A 22,109-nucleotide genomic window follows, 5' to 3' on the forward strand; every position below is an offset into this window, starting at 1 on the left:
GGTGTCTGTCTCTCTGGGACTCCCTGGGTCTATACAGCTGGAGCATATGGGAGCACGTCTGCGTTAGCTTGACCAGCACCCTTGGCAACAGCAGCGATCATGAGTTCAGCCGTCTTGTGGCCTCGTCTGTTTTCTGGCCTCCACTACAAACCAGAATACAAACTCTCCAGGGACCCTGCAGACATCCCAGATGCAGATCAGCTGCAAATGGGATCAGAGAGAAATGCAAAGGGCTTTGTAGCACATAACCAATGCCACGTTGTGTTGCAGAGTGCATGTGTCGCACCGAATGGTGCGGTTTTGCGCCCGCGTGCGGGGGGTGCAGCCCTGGGGCATGATCCCATTGCGAGCACAGGCTAAAGCTCATCCCACCATGCCCATACTACTGTCCCGCTGTGTGTTGTTGTTGCATCTTCTCTTGTAGTCAGCCCTGAATGTTTATTCCATGCCAAATAAGTTTCAGCAGGTAGTAATATCTAACGTGCATGAGCTTTTGGCCTTATTTAATTGTGTTCCCAAGGTCCTGTTCGTACTGGTGATGGAATTCATGGCTCTGAGTGTTTTTTTTTTCTGGTTCAGACAGCAGTTTCTTACCAAACATCAGTTAGGTCTGGCAAGTGCTAGTGCTGCGTAAATTGTCAGGTTAGTTTTTCAAGACCTTTTTCAAGCTTTGTTATCAAAGACCATCAATATAAACTTGTTGATAGATGGTCAGTTGCTTCTGATGCTCAAGCAATGTGGAACTTGGAAGGGAGGCCTGATACGGTCCCTGACCCATGTGTATGCTTTCAGCATGAGACTGATGAAATGCTCTGTCGGAAATGGCTGGAGCAGAACAGGATGATTGTACTCTGAGAAGGAATTATTTGAAGTGCAGAGGGACAAAAAAGATTATTAGAAATTAAGGGAGAAAAAAGCTAATGCCGGTATTTTGCACCAAATCCTGATGAGTAATACCAGCCATTTGTGTCACAATACTCTAATTTGCACTTTAAATCAAAATTAAGAGCACACAAATTAGGCATGACATTGTATGCTTATTGTTTAAAGGCTCTGTCCTTGATTGATAATGTATATTTGTGTTAATAGTATTAGTGCATAAGTAATACTCATATTTAACACAATTCACTATGTTGACTTTGACTAACTACCTTCAGATACCACCAGCCTCCAGTGTAATCAATAATCATGATACTGAATCATTTGTATGTCAGCAGCTACATTTACACTGGAAGCTGTCAGCAGCAAAACCTCAGAGACCTGTCGTAGCTGCTGCTAAATATGATAGCAATGAATGTCAAACTTTTAAAAAATACTTGTTAAAGAATATCGAGGCAGTTCTTTGGCTGGTGCACAGTGGAACGATACAGCAGCTAGAGATTTAGCCTGTATTAGTTTTACAGAATCCTCTACAAGGTATTTCTTTTCAGTTGATACCATTTATTCCTTCCCTCCTCCTTGTCTGAGATCATGTGCTGTCTCCTGGGAACAACGTAAATATTGCGAACCAGCTTTAGCAATGCGCCTTGTCTGTGCCTCCACCTCGCCACCTCTCTTGGAACGGTTCTGCGCGACCTGTGGCTCGTGGCGCCCGTTGTGCCAGCTGCCCTCTGGAAGCGTGTCTTTTCCAGCTCTAAATGATGTGTGWGTCTGACCCTGAATGCAGCAGCCACCTTTGTGTCTCACCTACTGCCACAAGCAGTGGAGAAGCACCTGCATGCAGCTACTTTTAATCCCATCCATCCATTTCTTCTGCACAGGCAGCAGCARATTGCAGCCCAGACACCTCTGAGCACCACGTTAGGCTCAAACTGTGCCAGACAGATCAGCTATATCCATGCACATCTCAGAAGAAAATTTCAAAAGAAAGTGTGTTGTCGAAGGTGAGGCTGCCTGATTAGTACAAACAGTATGACTGGAGAACAGGGGGAAGCCCAATTAAGAATGGGCTGGAAATGTAGTGTCTGATCTACCGTGGAGGTACATCTGGAGTTTCCCGGTCATACAGATGGCCCCACGGAGTCCATCTCCCTTTTGCATCCTCCTCTGGGCCTGGGCTCCAGGGAGGAAAGCGCATGGTGAGCCGTAGGTTCAGCCTTCTAGCTCAAACTTCTCTTTTCTTTCTATTGTCATTGCCATTGAGCACAAGTGAGCAACATGTTATGGAAGGAATGGAGCTGTTACTGCATGAGAATTATTAAAAGAAAATATAGAGAGAAAATACATGCAAGCAAACATGGGAGAAAAAAGAAGAGAAGTCCGTTGAAGGCAAAAAAATAGAGTAGCAGGAGTTAGAAGAGGAGCATGCGAAAAGGAAAGCAGTAACAACAAGTTGCAGGAGAGGAGGAGGAGAGCTGTGAACACCCAGACACCAGCACGATCCGGGAAGTAAAGGCACTGGGTCTGCTGGGCAGCGTTGAGGAGCGTGATGAATCCGCCGTGCTCCTGCTGCCTGAACGCCRTTGATCAGGGCCCCAGCTCCAGCACCCGAATTCCCAGACACGGGCCTCCCGTTCGTAACTCAGCCCAGGTCCTGATGCTGCTGTCGGACTTGGGGCCGAGGGCCTCGCTCGTATGCGCCACTGCGGCTTTAATGAGATTATTGCAGTCCTGCTTATTGAATCTTTTTTTCCTCGAGTGCAGGCAGGAACCTGTTCATGCGTACGTGTGCTTGGCGAGTGCAACAAGCAGATAGAAATGCGGTGCTGAGAAATTCCTTAYTCCTGGAGCTTTCAAACAAAAGCTATCAAATGTAATTAAAACTTTGCAGGGGGAAAGTCAGATCTGAGGGGAAAGATATCAGCTTTGCTCTCTGCTTTATCTCTGAATGGAACCATTTCCGCTCCTGGAAATATGGCAAGAAGGAGCCCAATGCTGCCGCAGTTTGAAGATAATAACTTTAATTTTAGCTCCAAATTATTTTTTTCAAAGGCAGCCTGACCTTTGACTTGTAAAGCTATTGAATGGCTACATTTGACRTGATGGAGGRTAAGTCAACAGGCAGGAGTCCAAGCAGTTTGTATGCAGGCAAGGAATGCAGATATTAAGAGCATTGCAAATCATGAAATATAAATGGTACATCCTGCGTTGAAAATGAAGCCAGAGTTCTTCAGTCGTTAAAGAAAAAGTGTTTTTTAACTTCCTTTAAAAAATGTTTTTCTACCAGCTTATTTCGCTTGGCAGTTTGTGCTCTTTGCTTGATTAAATGTTAATCCAGCCCGTCATAATAGACTGCAGTTGCTTTTTATAAGCTCTGGACTTCTGAACACCTACCTGAAGGAGAAAGTCGCATCAATCACGGGTGCTGCAGAAGCAAAAGACTGAAACGAGCGCTAATACAATTAGCACATTTCTCTGTCATGCATCAAAAGAGCAGCAGACCTCCTCAGCCGCGCGGAGCATCCTGACCGGCCCGGGCGGCGCTGGGAGGGACCAGGGCGCTCAGCACCCCTGCGGCCACGAGCTGCCGTGTGTCGGCCCGCCCAAGAGCCCGCGCCGTGCCCGGGAATCACCGCGGGGCGGTCGGCAGGTCCCCAGCCCTGCCCGGCACCCAGGGGACAGCGCGCCGCTTGCRTGTCACCAAGCTGGTGTCACCTGCGCCTCCGTGCTCAGCGCCAGCCGTGCAGGACAGGCCCGGAGGGTGCCGAGTGCTGGGGGTGGGGGGGGAGGTTCAGCAGTGCTCCCTGGCGCTGAAACGAGAAGGGGACAAGTGAAACCCGGAGCGTGCCCCGAGGCAGATGTCCCTCCGCTGCTGGCCAGCCCGAGCCGGGCTCTGCGCAGCCCTCGCCGAGCGCGGCTTGCTCTGCGGAGCCGGTGTCGACGGATCCGTCCCGCGCGCACGCCGTTTGCAGTAGCCATCTGTTCCTTTTAATGAAAACGCTATCCATTTGTTTCACCTGATTACTGATTGTTCCAGACTACTGTTGATTGCTTTGTTTTATTAATTACTCATTTTGACATGCTGTATCTGTCCCTTTTGTTCAGAAAACAGATGCTCTTGTTTTCCAGCATTATTACTAATGGTTATTGCTAATACGATAAAGCCGCAGTCCCACTTTAAATGAGGACCGAGCCGTGTGGCTCTGGTTATTGTAGTGCTTCATCACTGATATTTTAGTTAAACCTGAGAAAGGTATTTCATTCTTCATGCAACGGGGCTCCCACCGTTTGGAGGAACGGGACTGGTTTTATGTGGCGCGGTGCTTAGAGCGGGGGTGGCTGTAAGCACTGTTCCTCGAGACCACAGTTAAACAAAGCATAAACAATACTAACGCTATTCTGAAATCTCCTGGCTTAAAAATCACTATAATTGTGGATGTGAAAGGCAGTGGGATCCCATAAGAAAAGTCTGAAGTAAAACTCTTGTCTTCAGAAAGAAGCAAAATTTACTCTTCCAAGATTGTCAGACAAGATCCACTGTGTCTTAAAAATTAAAACGTAGCCGGCTGTTAGCAGTGAAGGAGATTGGATCACTAACCCAGAATAGAAGTGTTTTCACTAGCAATTGTTATTTTAAAATATTATTTTGATAATATGTTATGCCTTGAAAAACTGTGTGTGTGTGGAGTCTCAATGGAAACCACACTACTGCTTTCTGCTGGAATTCAGATATTCCCAGCTCAACTCTGGGAAAGTGTTTATGCAGTGAAGTCAGTTCTTACAAAACGCGGTCTCTCGTTCTGCGTCAGATCCTCTGGCTGACATGATATTTTCCTTGTGCTTATTCCCAGCTCCGAGCTCATGCGGTGGATATGAACGGGAACAAAGTGGAGAATCCTATTGACCTTTACATCTATGTGATTGATATGAATGACAACAGGCCGGAGTTTATAAACCAGGTCTATAATGGATCTGTTGATGAAGGCTCTAAACCAGGTACGGCTGAAAAAATTCATAGTTATCGTAAGTTTTCAAACATTAATTTGACCCGGTAGCTTTGCATCCTCCTGAAATACAGGGATCGTAGGGTTGGTATTCTGCTTCTGGTCTTTGGTTTAAGACTGACGGGAACTGCAGCAGTTCAGCTGAAATCTCGTTCTCTGAAAGTGGAGAAAGCGCAAACTTGCATTAGAAGAAACCTAGATTTTTGTAATCCCTTCCTGGACATATTATTTGCAAAAGCAACAGTTTTGTAGAGTAATTCTTAGAATTGCCTCTCTCATGTGCGTGTTWTATTTGTCCTGTGCTGTTATTCTAGCAACAAAATCCTGTAATAAGGAGAGAATTCTTGCAAGAAACCCAACCCAGCAGTGACCTTTCTCTGGCCCTGTGCCCGAGATGCTCGATATCTCACTGCTTGGTATTTAATCCGGTCGTTTGCAAGCTCAATATCTGGCACCCAATCAGACTCCAATAAACGCTGTGTCCCAAAGTGTGAAGAAATTACTTTCTTATTTGGGGCCTGGTGCAGACCTATTAATGGCAGCTGGATTATTCTCTCTGAAATTGCTGTCTTATCCCCCATTCTCATAGATTTTTCTTACAGATGGTGAAATGGGCAAAAACTTAGTAGATTTTCAGAAAATTTATGGGTGCAAAATCAATGAAAGTGTAGGTTGTGCACAGAGTTCAAGTGATAATGTTTACATTAACGTGTTTTATGTTTTTGGAAAAATACAGTTGTTGGGGCCGTTAATATTTTCAACTATATTGTTGATTTGTTATTTGAGTGCAGCATAACTATGCCATTTCCAATACACTGAGGAGGTTGTTTTAGCTTATTGCTGAACATAACTAATATGAATGTATTCATTATTTAAGTAGAAATTATAGTGTGAGAATTGAGAGAGATTTTTCCTAGATAAATTTGTGTCCAGTTATTTGCCAGCTGAAGGGTTAAACACCATGTGATTTTTGGTTTGTGCAAGCAAACATTTATCATGGCTTCTCTGCTGCCTGAGGTGTCATGAGAAAGTCTCCAGTGGCCACTATTTTTAACGAAGTGAATCGCGGTCGTGATTGATTGTCTTTTGGCGTTGTGAGGAGTGGGTGACATATACGGGGGACACAGCGTGACATTATTCTTGAGGAAAGAGTAGGTACAGCTTCCTTCTGGATATGCTGTGCATAGCAACCTGCCAGGCTTCAAAGTGCTGATCCAGGTCGTGATCCACAGAGGTGACACGGGAAGTCTCTGAACTGATCCTTCTAATAACATCTCCCAAGAGGATTTTCCCTTCTTTCATTTGAAGGCCACTTTGGGACACGTCAAGGTTCGAATGTTGATGCATTTCCATAACAAATCAAATTTCTTACATCTTATTCCAGTATAAATCAATATTCAAAGTCTTCCCAAAYGTTTTAACTAGCTCGGCTCATTTGTATGATAGAAGTAGTAAATTGCATCCTCTTCTTGTTTGAAATCCAGATAAGCCTTCGAGCTATTAAATGAGAATAAGATACCTTTGCCTACAAAATGCTTGTGCTTCTAYGAGTGTTTTTTGGTATTCTGTATCCCAGACCGTAGTGCTTGCCTTTAAGGCAGGTAGGTAGAAACCAATCTGTTTTTATTCAAAAGCAATTACATTTGTCTTTGATGTATTTGTTTTTTTCCCCTTTCCTATTTAATCGGTGTTCTTTTAAAGGCTTACATTAGTATTGAATTTCTATTCCTTGCTTTTGTAGAACCTCCTGGGAATGTAGGTGTATCTGAGGCTCTTGTTCCRTGTACATGGCAGTAATCACGATGTTACATCTTTGAGAAAATGACAGAAAGGTCATAGAGTTACTGCGTATGCCTGTGTGCTCCTCATTTGCCTYCAAGTAATGTATCCCTGTTTTATATAGAGGCAAGTCTAGACCACGTATTTAGCTAAGCATAGATCTTGCAGAGATTTGGAAACTTCCCTTATAGTCCAAGCTGCTTCAGAATATTATGATACTAAGAAGGTTCTAAAGCAGTCTTTGCAAGAGAAAAAATATGCAGCTAGAATTCATAATTATTTGTGACAAATGTTCGACAAATGAAAGAAATGATGTATTCTTAGAGGTAGCAGATAGCAAAAGATGTTCAATATTGATTCAACAGTAAGTTTTATATATGTATATGCRTTTATAAAGATATATGCATATGTGTGTATAGCTATGCATAAAGTATAGATTTGCTTCAAGCAAACTGAAAAATCTTATTATATGATACAGGAGTTCAGCATTCATTTTCCACTATTCGTTGCTATTGAACTATGCCTGAAGACTGAAAATTCTTCCCTGGATATCCCGTAAGATTGTTACTTCTCACACCTTCCATATGCCCATTTAGAATGGCTGTGATTAAATAGGCAGAATTTTGCGATTACCTTGGTATCTCTGATGTTCTTAATAACTTGTGTGTTTCCCTTGAGGAAAGTAACTAGAGTACTAGAATATCCCAAATAAATGTTAACTCTGAGGGCAGCCCAGGTGGCAGGAATTTTGCCCTGATTTAAAAACAAACTGGGGGGGGGGGGGAGCATGAGGAGCTCAACCTCTACCCGTGGAAATTTCCTAGAGCAAAACCAGCAAAAAKCCGCCACCGAGCGCAGACTGAGCAGAGCGCAGTGACCTTGAGATGCCCATCTAAGGCTGATTAACGGGATCAATAGAGCAGATCGCATTCAAAGGGAACAAGAAAGGGCTCGGCGGCGCCGTGCCAGCGGTGCCTGGCTGTTGCAGGCAATGCGGTGGCAGGGTGGCCAAGCAAGATGTGACCTGCAGACTCCAGAGTGAATAAGCCAAAAGGACATGCTGTGAACCAAGAAAATGGGAACACAGGCAGGGTCRTGTACTCCGAGGCTGGGCTGAGCGGAGAGGCACTGCTGGGCACTTAGCCTCCCAAGGAAGAAGGAAGCTTACTTTAGCTTAAAATACAAATAGCCTTCAATGGGGATTTTCCAAGAGCTGAAAGAACTGGCGGCAGGGTGAAGAGACTTGCTAGAGACAGTGTGACASGCATTGAAGAGAAGCGGCTTCTCGGCCCGCACAGCCCTCAGACTGCCCGGGCTTGCGAGGAGTGCTCTCCATGGCGTGCAAGTCACCTTGAAACCAAACCTTGATAGGAATGGAAAAGCAAGCATCAAGTACTATTATTATAATAGGTTGTTGTTGCTAGTTATGATTATAATAACTTAATTGAAACAGCATCTTGCACCTGAGTGTAGTGTTCTTGAAATCACGGGCTCATGTGTGTCACAGCCCGGCCCTTGAGCGTCTTTAAATGTGTACTGGCTGTTAAATTGAATTGCATTGCTTTTTTCCTTTTCTGGTACTCTCTGGAAAATGTTTTGATGTATTTCTAGCATATCTACCCTAAGGTTATGCAAGTGGACAGTTCAGATGTTTACATGCAGACCCTTCCAAAAATGCAGAGCATGAACAGTGATGTAGGATTTTCTCTTGCACAGGAACATCCTTCTTCCTTTCTCTTCCTCGCACGTTGTTTTGATTTAATGTGCCACTGTTTGAAAGTGTATCTTAAAAGGCCATGTTTTACTCACACTGAATAATGTTCTGCTTCTTTGAACTTTGCCTCCATGTGAAGAAACAGCTATGTTTTAAAAATGCAGCTGCAAGCTAGCGCTGAAATTCCCCTGGTCCCTCYGGCTGCCTTAATCAGCAAAGTTCTCTCTTAGCTGCAGAACTTTCCTTTCAAGAGCTGATGAAGCGATATGGATTGCACGGCTTCCTTGCCCAACACCATCTACACTGCAGGAATTGTGCTGTCCTTTSCAAGCCTGCGTCTGGGAGCGGCACCAGGCAAACTGTACTCGCTCACGGCAGAAAGGAGCTTAGGTTTGGGGTGTTTTCTTTCTTTTTCTCCCTCTGTGCAACACCAGTTGCTGCCTATCCTGAACCTAACCAGTGCAGTTATACAGTTGGGCTTGTAGCATCCCACGTACCTCCTTGGGGAGAGGAGACGGAGTGCTGCTTCAACAGAAATTCTACAACTGCCCCAAAAATGCACTATAAAGTAGAATGAAAACGCTTGCATGTAAGAAAAGGAAGGATGAACTTAATCACTAAACAAAATAATATGGAGTAATAAGATTTTGGTCACTTTAGAAGTTTAGTCTTGATAAAACCAACACAAAATTTACCTTACATTTGAATGTGGATGTCTCACTTAACTGACACGTTCAGTTCTGAAAAGGTCAATGTGAAACGCTCTGCGATGACTAGAGTGCTTTGCTCTGGGTTGTATCTATTTTGTTATAACCGAAAGATTGTCAAAAATTAACACATCTCTCCAAAACAATTTGTTCCTGTCAGACTGGCCTTTTCCATTCCCATTCATCCCTTCCACTTCACTGACTCTCTGGATACATCTTGGTCCTTTTCAAGTCAGTRGCGCAATTCCAAGTGACTTCTTTTAAACTAAGATTTCAGCCATCTCTGATTTTTTCTCAAGGTACTATGTAGGCAGGATAGTTTCTTCCTGCCCCCCTACCCAGTAAGCAGTGTGAAAGAGTTCTAAGTGCGGCCAAAATAAAGGAATATTAGTTTTTCTTATATGAAAAATGTACTTCTTTATCTCTTGCTGATTCCATGGAACTCCGATAGAATAATTGTTGGTAGTGATGCCACTTAAAAAATGAAATAGCTGGGAGCCAAATCTGTGTGTGGCAAATTGAGTTAAAGAAATCTCATAAAAATAAGCAKTATATATAATACCAGGGATTTTAAAAGCCGATTATTCTATTAGTGTCCCAATTTGTTTATTTTATTTCTATGCCAGCAGAGATTCCCTTAGAGATTAACACCGTGGACTAATGCACAGATGAGGCCAGAAACTTGAAAGTCATCTGAATATTAAGAATTTAAATCTTTAGCCTCAGTGATTTGAACAGAAAGCCAATTATGAGGCTGAATTAGTTTTTAAATTAAACTGCAATTTAAGGCTTGTGAAATTAATCTTTTAAGGCGTATAGTTGCATTTGTATATATGTTCACGTGAAGAATTTGGATTCTGCATTTCTAGCTCTTTCCTCTTTTCAAACCTGATAGTACAATTAATAAAGAGATCTCTGAGGTCCTGTAGGTTGTTCTTTCAGTGAAATTGCAAGGGGGAGTGTTGTTGGGTGGTTAAATTGCAGGCAAGGGAGGAAATGAAAATGGCAATGCCTGAGTTGTGGAATCACTGAATAGAAAAAGCTTCATTTTTAAAAACGAGTGGGACTCTGTGAGCGAAAACCACTTCCTTCCATTATGGAACATTCTAAAAACACCATAGTGATGCTCCTAATTAAAACATTTAATATTCTTTTACCAGCTTAGAGGTAAACTGATTTTAGTACTCTTCATTTTGGGAAGCCCTAATTCRAGAAAGCACCGACACAGGTTCACGAATCTCAGCTAACTCAGGTTGTTCGGGGTGCACATCTCCCGGGGGAGTCCATGATGCATCTTCTTCCTAATAGCACTAGAGCCTAGCATGCACAGAATAACACGGATTCCGTCTGCTGCAGAGAGATCRTGTAAGGATAAAATTTCCCGGTGCCAGAATACATCTCCACAGTTCCTCCAGTCTTACCAGAACGCTTCACAGCATTACTTTCATGTTCCTCACAAGCCAAAGTATATATACCAATGCAGTGCCATCCTCTTGAGCTCGAATGGATGTTGGCCTTATCCTTGCACTTTGGGTGCTAGGAAAAATGGCCTTGTCCCACCCAGCAACCCCTTCTCTCACACATTACACACAGACTTGGTATACACAGTATTCTCTTTCAAGTTCTTCTGCTCAGCCGAACACCATTTTAGGATAAGAAATTGTTCTGCAGACACGTGTTGTAGGGCTTTCTATTTTGTTTGGAGATGGGTGGATGAAATCTTTGCTCATTTTAATTTCCATTGCAGAAGAATCCAGTCCCTGTAGCAAGGATGTGAATTACTGGGCTGTGAGAAAAAAATGCAAATCCCCAGACTGACATTTTTTCCTTCTAGAAGGAATGGCCAAGGTGATATGAAAAAAAATGTGAAAATCAATGTTCGGAGACCACTCTGGAAGTGAGTTTTAGCACTGCAGTAGTCCACTCTCTGCTGCCTTTTACCAGCAACTGCAAATAATATAGCATCAAATTACAAAGCAAATGTTGTAAAGGTAGGTTGTTCAATAGAACAAGACATGGGAGCTGATCGGGAATTGCATGGGATCATGCTGATCAGACTGCCTGTGACATCTGGTGGGCTGCTGTCAGAATATCGTTGTTAGAAGCCAGCCAGCGTTTTAGGCTGCTTTCAGGGGTGCGTGCGTGTTTGCGCGTCTGTGCATGTGCATTGCCTGTCTCTTGGCCTACGACGTTACAAACAAAAGTCCAGTCACCCACCAGATTGTGCAGCTGTATACCACAGGACACACAGTCAGCTGGCTTTATTTCCTTAAAGTCAGTGAACTTTCAGTGTTCATCTCCTGTTGTTACCAAATTTTAAAAGACAACGAGTGAAATTTTTCTGGGTAGGTTTGGAAGTTGACCAACAGGCGTCAAGCAGAGCTCACTGTTCTCCCTAAGATGTCCTGTGATGCTTCCTGGCGTTTCACAGTGAATCAGGAAAATGAGTCAGTGCAGATATGCCCCCACTATGTGTTTTCTTGTTACGTTCTTCCGCTTCTCATTCTGCACTGTACCAAGTACTGCCTACAGTAAATTCTAAATATTTGGTTTCATTAACAATCTACAGATATCCATCAAGATTTCCCACTGTGTACTGCAAACATTGTGAAACCATGCTACAAATCTACGTGGTTCTTAGTCAACATTCAACAGTTAGATTCAGGCCTTGTGGAAAATACATTAATCTCAGCCTGATCTGCGTAATTTCACTAGTTGCATATACCTTCAGTTAAGCATGAGACCTAACCATACTTCTGGGCACAGTTTCTTGGTGATGTTCAGAATATCTTGTCCTAAGTCACAGTTTCTCTGTTTTTTTGAATTTGCCTGTAGAAATCAAGAGGATTCATCTCCAGGAACTCAGGTGAGCTGAGGCTCATCAATTTGTGYAATCAAAACTATTTGCTCAGAGGCTGAATCTATTTTTGCCTATCTTCAAGTTTGACATCTGTTACTTCTTGGAGGTGCTCAGGGTTTCAGCAAGCGGGAGGCTGGAGGCTGCTGTGCTAGAGTTATCTTCAAACCTAGGCATGCCCCTGCGAAGCCACATTTGGTGCATTCGTTCATTTTCTGACATCAGATGATTATTTTATTCTTAACAATAAGAATGTATCATTTCAGTTCCAGGTGACAGCAGCCTCTGGGACTTGCTCAGTCGTCTCTCCAGACCCACTTGCTCTGTTCATTCTCATTAGGGTGACTTTTGCCTTGTTTGAGGCTGAAAATCTGACGTCTCCACTAATTAAGGAGTGACATCCTTTATGAATTAGGTTAGCTGCTTGAAAGGTCAAAATTTGCCAATGATTACAAAAATAATGGTGAAAGAGGGTGACAGCAACTATCAGATAGTACTGAAGGAGTATCATTTAGAGGAAAGTGCTATTTCTGTTTTGGTTTTGTATCTAAARTRTGTGGAATGCAGTTTAATTTAAGCRTATTTGCAATTTATTACATGTGCAAGAGAGTTTCAAGCATTGCTGTCATCTTGATGTCTTGCACACGTTCCTATTTACTAATATGATTCCATTGAACGCTTTGGGGAGTCGACTTCTCATCTGTCATTTCAAACCCTGAGCGATGAGTATGGGAAAATGCTTCAAGTCACCTATATCGAATACATTTTTTTTTCTGTTCGAAGATGCAAGTTTGTTCACTGATATGTTTGAATCTTTGACACTACAGCAGTTCTCTAAATACTGTTCTAAGTTTATAGTTATTGGCAAGGTAAATTCACCCCTGAGGAGGTCTGTGCTGTAGCAGCCCTACTGCTCCRGGCACCAGCAATGCTACGCCGCACTGCAGCGCGCCCGACCCTCACCTCTCCTCCTCCAGTCTAGAASAGAAGAATCTTGTTCATTTTAACTTTCAGTTAAAAAGGCAAGTAGCACATGCACACTCATGTTTATTAATAGGAAAGATCGCATGTTAAGGTGATTGGCGCCTGCCATACAGAGCCAATATACAAGTAATTATGTGTATAACTGTAGCAGTTGGAGGGCTTGTTCAGGAGCCCGTTGTACTTCCCGTTGTAGTTGGGTTTTGACATCTTTACTTGTGGAGAGTGCTGGCTTTCTGTCCTTGAGATCTTCTTGCAATGACTGAAATCACCTAACGGGTGAAATGCTGCTATCGTGAGTAGGACCAGGAGAGTCTTGTCCTCTCTGTTTAAGACAGCTAATACCAAGAAACTGTTTTGAACTGCAAATTTTATTTTTAAAAAATGTTGCGAATTTTGCAGCATTCTTAGGTATTTGATCTTCCCATCAACAATTACTGTTTTCTTTCTATCTAACATAGTATTCACTAAGTGAACTTTCCAATTTTGAAAAAAAAATAGTAGGAAGGGGAGGTTTCCATTAGTACAAAGCCATTATTAACTTKGGTTAATGAAGATCTAATGTAATGTGGCCATCACTGCATGTCTGCGCATAATGAGTCAGTCCTTTTCTATGGGGGAATGATTAGATTAAGTATCTTGTAGGTCAAAATTAGACTGAGAAGGTTAACCAACCTTTAATGATTCTGCAACCATTTACCAGCCATTAAAAAACATAAATAGTAAGATAAAACTCAATAAAGAATCAGTGCTATCAGTGAAAACTAGGTGAAAATTTAGCTTTTCTGCTTATATCACAGGAACACATAGAGAGGATTGTGTATTTTATAGTRACATGTAGTTATAAAGGGAAGAGTGAAAGATTTTTTGTCTTTTTYTTAATTTGGATTCATGATAAGTGCCCATTAGCTCTTTCTTTTAACTTGCATTAATATAACTAATGGATTCAAACCAGCTAAAAAAAATGGCAGTTATAAAGCAATTGTAACAAAGAGTTTGGGAGCACAACTGTGCTGAGATATTGTTTATATACCTTAAAACTATGAAAACCTAGTGTTTTCAGAGAAATGAGGTTGCATAGATGTAAGTGCAAGCAGCGACTGCAGACAACGTGACGTGAATTAGCAGGCTTTGGTGTGCTCTGATAGCGTCTGAACTGGAAAGAATCACGCTGATTTGCAGATTCCAGAGCGATTTGGGGGGGAAATTTGCCTGTGACTCTGTGTTTGTGTGCTCACGTATATGTAGGGCAGCTATCTTCCTTCTTGTTTGGGGAGAAGGGTGGGGGCTTTTTACTCGCCAAACATATATCTTCAGATCCAATGAGATATAGTGAATCCAAGCAAATTGKTTTTTGCAGTCTTTTACAAGCAGATGCAATTAATTTTAAATTTGATCGAGAATCAAAATCCTGGTATATAGGTAAAAATGATTATCCTTTGCTTCCTTCGCTTCAGATTCTTTCAGGTTTTGACTTGCCAATCCTGTAGAAAGCTTCATTAATCCAGTAGGAGTATTTTCCATCGGGGTGCATTCAAGCATCTCTCTCATATGTCTTGACCATCGTTAGGTTGAAACAAAAATATCTCATTTGACAAAATAACATATAGGAGATTGCAGTCTTTGGAAAATAACATGGAGTGCATTGTCAAGTTCACATTCATGGTGGCTTGTCTTTTATTGATAGATCTATTTTGTCGTGCCAAACATTAATTTTAACTCAGGTGATATATGAATTTGGCACATTAGTTAATGAAAAGCTAATGCACAGTAATCTTGTCATCACTAGCTGTGCATAGTAATTCAATCTGTTTCTTGGAAGAGCTGTTCAACATGCAACAAATTTGATTTAATATTGACATGATGTACTAGGTTAGGTGTTTTATTTAACATACCATGTGYTTGATTTGATGAGGAATGCTTTCCTTTCAACAGGTTAGCTACCTGAGTTAGTAGGCCAGGTGAGTATTTTAATGCAGTTATATCAAGTACACCTTCTGGACTGGTTATTTGTTATGTGATGTGCTGCACAGATTTGGTCAAATTCTTGAGTTTCAGCACTTCATGCATTCATTTAGTGATGTCAGCATGCTTGTGAGCTAGCCCCTGAGACCAGAAAATAAACCTAATGCCTCTATCTCACACTGAAAACATGAAGTCCCTCTTGCCCAGTTTGTACACCTCTGAAGCTGTCTTGTAGTTGCCATCCCCACTGGCAGGGTGTCACCCAAAAATTGGGGGTACAGCATGGGGGTCTCGAGCGAGAGGTGGAAGAGCTTGCTCAGGGTCTGCCCTTTAACAAGGAAAACTGAATTTCTGGGCTGTGGGAGCTGCGTTGTCTGCTTGGGCAGGATTTAGTGATTTGAAGATAGTACAGTTAATACTTAGATTTCCACAAAATACTTACACATATCCTACAAACCAGACTGGGGAGTCTGTACACTGATTCCTACTTTTTCACTTACATCCTAATAAAACCAGCCTCAGTCCTCAAGTGTGTAAAAACTGTACACTCTACCACTGTACATTTCCTAATTTGTGTAGTGGTGTGAGCAAGAGATAAGGATGTATTTTCTTTATTTTAATATAAAATATTTGGAAAGGTATCTTCATGCATAGGACAAAGATTTCTGACATTATTTATCTTTRTAGTAGGTAAATCAGCACCAACTGACTTAGTACAGTGGAGGACTTTTATATAGTACCCAGAAGATGTTAGATGCTGCAGCAGCATGTATCCAGATCGCTCTAATTAAATATTCTGGTGCTTAGATGTATGTGTTTATACTAATCATTGCAGCCCACAGGCATCTAGCAGGATCTACGTCTTGCTTAAAGACAGACTAAATCTRTAGAAAGTGACTGGACCGTACAGAGCTAATCCAGCCGCCCGCCAGCAGTGGTCCTCGGGGAACGGCTCACAGTGCGGCTAATGCACGTTCCGTAAGGCAGTTCCTCCTCGTTCAACACAGTGGGGTAGGAACTGTGTGAGCGGAGGAACAGGAGTGCATGTATCACCTCTTCCCTGCCACCTTCCAGACTGCTGAGAGGAAGAAATAATTTGCAGCTCGCTTACCGTAAGCTGTGGTCGGGCACCAAGCCCCGGGGGGGAGTGGAGAGCCGCGGAAGGAAGGGACTTCTTAAATTGCGTAATGTACTGCAAAACGCTACAGCTGCGCAAGTCCCTTTGCAGGGACACTTTATTAAGTTACGAGTTTGTAATTAATGGGAGTTCCCCCAACCTCTCTCTGTTTTCTCTGAAGTGRGGTTTCGTAATCAAAACTATAGATATCAAAGATAGATAGGGAGCAGATTGCCACTTGAACAGGCAGCAGCCTGGTGCTGTTCACGATTTAGGAGACATTCGTCCAGTCCCATCTGCCGTTACGGGGAGGCAGGTCAAAGGCTGTTGAAGTAGCCCTTTTTCCTAGAGCAACTGTGCTCAGTCCAATGGTCAAAATGCTACACTGCAGAGCAGCTGGAAGGGCAGGGAAGGAGTGGGGAAGACCTACCCTACCCGTACGCTCCACAGTACAGCCACTGTCAGCTCACCACCTGCCCACAACTGCAACCTGTTCCCAAGCTGGGAACATGCCTTCTCCCACACCCTGGTTTATTTTGGAAACTGGTCCTTGAGGAGTGGGAACCTGGGAGGTGCCACAGAAGGGACTTGTCCTCCTTCCCATGTTTCTTCTGCCTGCCTCAGTGTCCTGAGTCGTCTGGAATTAGTTGCAGGAGACTGGGACACCTGCTAAATCCTCATGTGGAGGCATTTCATGCTTTTGAAAGGATCTTATTTTTCTCTCATGTGAACTTAGTAGCCCCAGTMACTTTTCTTTCAGAGCTGTTTTTTATGCTAAAACTGAATCATGAAATACCACCTGTTATTTGGAATATGTCCTAAGACTGCACTTATCCTAAAATAGATTCTGTTTTCCTCTTCCACTTCTGTTTCCATTAGCCCCGGGTTTTGACATTCTGTTCAGAGATATTTTCAGTAAAGAATGCATTAAGATAACATAAATTCCAAATCAAACATCTCCTCATTCAGCATATTTTCTATTTAAATTTCTCCTGTACATTTCCCTGTACTTATCTGAGGGATGGCTTCTTTATTTGTATCAGTATTCTGATGATAACTGGTTTTGCACAGAAAAAAAAAAATGCTTCAGGAGAAAGGAAAAAAAAAGTCATTGCGCAACCTTGTTTCAATTCAGTATTTCTTCCCTCTACTGAAGTTTATTGATTGGAAAAATGTTAAAGTTGTTGAATAGTTTGTTTTCATTTCACAAATGTGAATCAGGATTATTGCAGAAAGATAGGAATGCATTCATCATTAGAATTTGCCTTACACATTCATTTATTTTTTAATCTATAATTCTTATTGAACTAAGGAAACTCACAGGGATATATATCACCACAGAGAACAAAAAGAGGCTGATTGAGCCAGATAGAAGAAGTTCAGCAAGGCTTTTTCCACAGTGCAAAAATACAAACTTATGAGACCGTTTCTTGATAATGCTGAAAAATACTGGTTTCTCAAAGTTGGAGAAGGTGCTGGTGAAAYACCTGCTGAGTGTCTTAGAGTTACTTGGCTGAGGTAAAGGAAGTTGGGAAGCTGCAGCTGCTGATAGATCTTCCCATTTAGCACATGGGGTATGTTTTTGAACTCCTGCAAACAAGTACAAGCTGGTTGTGCTGGGTGCAAATCTGATGTGTTTTTGCTCTGAGCTGGAAGCTAGTTAACTCTGCCCAAGCTGGGAATCAGGATGCGGTTAGCCTCTGGTTTGGTGGTGGCTCACTTCTGGCCAAGTGGGTGGAATGAGCTCAGCAGCTTTTGCCAAGCACCGCATGGCTGTATCTTGGATCAGCTAGCGCTCTTCTTGGGACCACCTTGGTCTCCTCCAGCATGGCTCGCTCGTGACTTGACTCATCCTCTCCAGAGTTCCCAAATGGGCAGTGTACACATGACACCTTCCAGCTTTCCATTGATGCTCTTGGTTTTTGATGGTTATTAAGGCAAGGCTACGTCAGCTCTCACTGTCTCTCTTTGCCTCCCACTCCATTTTTGAGTCTCATTTTGTTAGATTTATATACTGTTGCAGGTGGCTTTTTGTAAGCAGTATGTGTCTGCCCTTTCAGTCGTTCTTTCCTACCAGTATAACAAGCCTAAAGCTGGACCCAGTGAGCTGGGGGCGGGGGGGAGTGCCACAGGACCACGCAGCTGCAGGAGTCCATCCAATCAAGTAACATCTTTTACCTCGTAATGATAATTTCCCACTTTAGCAAAACACCCTGCTGCCAAACTCCAGTGATAATAAGCCTGTCAGTGCATCAGTGCATCCCCAACAGTATCTAGAAAGTAGAGATTTTTTTTTCTTTTTTTGCAAGGCAAATGAAGACACTGATGATTAGCAAGAAACAAACCAATGATTCAATACATTGCTGGCCACACATACCAAATCATTGAATTTTTTTGTCCTGCTGAGCAGCAGCTGTTCCATTTGCTCAGCAGAAATGTTTTTTCTCCACTAGGAGCTAGAAAGGTGGCAGTTTCTACAAGACCTAGAGGCAGCAGGTGGTTGCTTGCTGCACTGGGCATGGGCAAGTTGATGGGGTCCTTCCRAAGCTGCTGAGAACTCTTCCCGCTATTAAATCTGGAAATACTGTTGAATGATGTAAATGCAGGGATTGGTAGATGGAAAAAAATCTCCTGTGAGAATTTTCATGAAATTGCAGGACAAAAAATACTGCCTTAGAACTTACTGTCAGCGAAAGAATTAAAAGTTAATTGTAGATATCCTCATATAGTCTCATATAACTTCTCTCTGTATACCAGTTTTGTGTAATCGATATCCTTACAGATCATCTAATCTCAGCAGTGTTACTGTTTTCATAATCCTCGCCTTGTCTAGCTGGCTAGACTGAAACGGGACATTGAGCCTGTGGCGTTGCCGACTAAAATGCACGCGCCCGGGTCCGTGGTGCTGCAGTCARCTGTGCAATGGCATATTCCTCATGGTTTGCCTTCTCTCATTTCAAGGTACCTATGTGATGACAGTGACGGCAAACGATGCCGATGATAGCACTACAGCGAACGGGATGGTGAGATACCGAATTGTGACTCAGACCCCACAAAGCCCATCACAGAACATGTTCACCATTAACAGTGAGACGGGAGACATTGTCACAGTGGCTGCAGGACTGGACAGAGAGGTGAGTTTAAAAAACATAACACAGTTTCCACTTGATTACTAGCTTGTAACGCCTAAATTCTGTCTCCAATACGAACCCTCCCAAAGTCTGAGTCCCAAAGTGTTGTTCATGGTCTTTGCAGCTGCAGAAGCTGTGGGACATTGTAGCTCTGATGTGGTGCAGAATTTTTGCCTTAATCCTTGTCAGTCAGTGAACTCTGGGAGAATCTCCTCACTCGTGATGCTGGTATTTTCCTTGCRTAGATTTGTACAATTCAAAGTACTTGAAAAAATGTCAGAAGGTATGGGAGGGGTGAATAAATTGGCATTTGTCCCCTCTCTGTTGGGGAACGAATATAGTGGCATGCATTAATACCGTTTTCCAGACCTATCTTGGTTAGTTCTTCACATTTTACCTTTGGAAGGAGTTACAGAGCCTGTACTTGTCGTACTTTGAATGTCCTGTGATGACATCCTTGTGCYGTTTCCCAACCACTGCCTTCTGGGCAGACACTAACAGCTCCACTCTTTCCTCTCAGTAAAGCTACACAGTCCCTGTTTGCTGGTTCCTGTCTGCTAATTAAAATTAGGAAAAGGTCTTCCAGTGTGTGCTACCAGTCATGTGCTTTTGATTTTGTGTGATGCTTCTGCTTTTAATTCCTCTTCTTCCTGGTGTTCTACAATGTACAGCTTTTCCAAACATAGAAAAAATATCATTTTAACTGACAAAAACAGGCTTTGCCAGTATAGGCTATATAATTCTCAAAGGTCTACCTTCTCTGGTGGTATATATAAAATCAAGGTGAAAGGATTTATACCTCACACTTAAAACAAAAGTCAATTTACCATAAGTGATGGGTGGGAGTGACCATGAGGAGGGAGGGAAAAGGGGTCCCTGGCTCTGAAGTGAGACAGGGAGCTTAAATTGTGTCTTTTTTTCCACTGGACTGTAAGGTTTTTGAAGCATCACCTGATGAACCCGTAAGTGACTGGAAGGATCATTTGTTTACCGGACTGACACCCACTCATAGTACAACTGTGCAGCAGATAGACAATACTTTGACGTAGGTGCATATGTTTCAGCTCAGGCAGTCCCCAGAGGTGACACRTCCCGCAAAATCCATTCCTAAGATAGTCGAATGCCCTGTGTCTGGGGGAGAAGGCACTGGAAACTGGTTTTGTTTTTTCTTTCCCTCCTCCCCATCCTGCGTAGGCAGAGGACTGATGGGTTTGGGGCCTGAGACACCCTTGGGCACGCTGGCTTCWGGACGTGAAGATTGGCAAAGCAAAGCTAAGGGCAGAGGCAGTGCCACAGCCTGCKCCTTCCAGACTGATGCAGAAGACTTTGAAAGCACAGCCTAGGGCAAATTTGACTTTTCCTCACTGCTTTTCCTTAAAAAATAAGGAGGTTAACTGAATCTGAAGCAGTAGATTATTGTAGGCAACGCTGAGGCCTGTAGAGTGGTTGCCATGAAAGAGGAAACACAAGTGCTGCCAAGACTGCTAGCAGTCCTCGGAGGGACAGTGACAAAGTGCTCAGAGGCGGGATCTAAATTCTGGCAGGGAAATGCTGATTTTATGGRAGTGGCAGAACTTTTATTGCCCCCTTGACATCAGTAGGGCCAGCATTTTAATACAGGACTGTAAGGATATGGAAAGGTCGTAGGTTTGTATTAATTTCAGAGACATCGATTGGGATAGCAAGGTGGGACAGAGGTTTTAATCAGCAAATCAAAAGCAAAAAGGAGCAGGCAATATATAAGGRGAAGGATAAGGCAGAATTATGATCTTTTTTTCATATATATCTTGTTGTGTCTGAAATATTTTTAAAACTCATAGGGAAACCGTATACTTCATATTAGTTCCCCTGTTGCATCTGGGAATCAAGGCAAGTTAATACTTCATATATAGGAATGTGGCGTTTAGTGTAGCACAGCTTGGGGACACCTGGTTGGGCAGGGGACAGGTGGATCAAGGACAAACAGCCAGCTCTGGGCACAATCCTGGGGCTGACCTGAGACTACAGGACATGGGTATTCCCAGACCTTTCCACTGCTTTTCAGGATTACAGCTGGGAAAGAAAGAARTTTCTATTTTATTAAAATAAAATTACATTAGGTCTAAATTGAAAAATGTGTTTAAGCACTTCTGTAACTCTACCACAGATTGGCTTTTTGTTTGTATTTGTTTTTTTCCTGAAATTTTAAAAAAAGCTATTAGGGGAGTAAATTTGGTTTTACTGCTGACATTCTCTTTTTGTTAGGAAAAGGAGCAGAAGAACAGTATTTGGAATGCAGATTTGTGTAAATTAAAATGTTAACAAATCTGACCTATACAGCTGAAACTAGTCCAACTAAGATAAATTCCCTGGATACAAGTTATTTCTCCAATTGCTTATTGACACATTTATCAGTGTCTATGATATTGTTGCATTAAACGGTGTTGAAACAGAACCGGGTTTTCGTTTAGAGTTAGAGCTTTCTACTTTGCTCCAGCAATGGAAAGGTTCCTCAAAGSAGGTGTGAAAGGAGCAGTCAAAGCTCTTCTGTAGCTGAGAGACGGATCCGTATTCCTGCTCCAGCATTCATCTTTCGGAGGGGAGGAAAGTCACTTCATAACCGGCAGTTCTTGTTCAGCGTTTCTGTTGCGTTCACCCTTAGCTAGGCTTCCCAGGGRTCTCAGCGTCTCCACTTAGATGTTGGTATTGGCTGGTTTCTTGCATTATGCTCAATTCATGGAGCGTCCGATAAATTGGAGTAAGCTTTCCAGCTTAGTTGTATCATGAGAACTGTTTCAGTTAACCTGCAGGAAACCTATTCTGAGACAAATTCATGTAGTTTATTGCTGTTTCTAAACCCTCACTCATTTCCATAAACCAAGGAGGAAATTAAAAACAGCCTCTAAAATTGTGCCGGTCTCTCTAAATGTGTCTGACATCGAAGACGGCAAAATGAAAAGCCAAAGTATTAAAATATTGATAGCTTTAAAGTTATC

General features: G+C 42.6%; 1 protein-coding gene across 4 annotated transcripts in view; it reads left to right on the top strand.

Moving 5' to 3' along the window:
* CDH4 (cadherin 4) overlaps window positions 1–22,109 on the top strand; it is a 447,560-nt gene that overhangs the window by 352,571 nt on the left and 72,880 nt on the right. For all 4 annotated transcript variants that reach the window (XM_085314135.1, XM_085314136.1, XM_085314138.1 and 1 more), the window contains exons 5-6: window positions 4,731–4,875; window positions 18,965–19,137. In XM_085314135.1, coding sequence (XP_085170261.1) covers window positions 4,731–4,875; window positions 18,965–19,137 — 318 coding nt within the window. The remainder of the gene's footprint in view (window positions 1–4,730; window positions 4,876–18,964; window positions 19,138–22,109) is intronic.

This window comes from Rhea americana, unplaced genomic scaffold (assembly GCF_003343005.1).
Source record: "Rhea americana isolate MKP2758 unplaced genomic scaffold, rheAme1 scaffold_4, whole genome shotgun sequence".
Taxonomy (NCBI): domain Eukaryota; kingdom Metazoa; phylum Chordata; class Aves; order Rheiformes; family Rheidae; genus Rhea; species Rhea americana.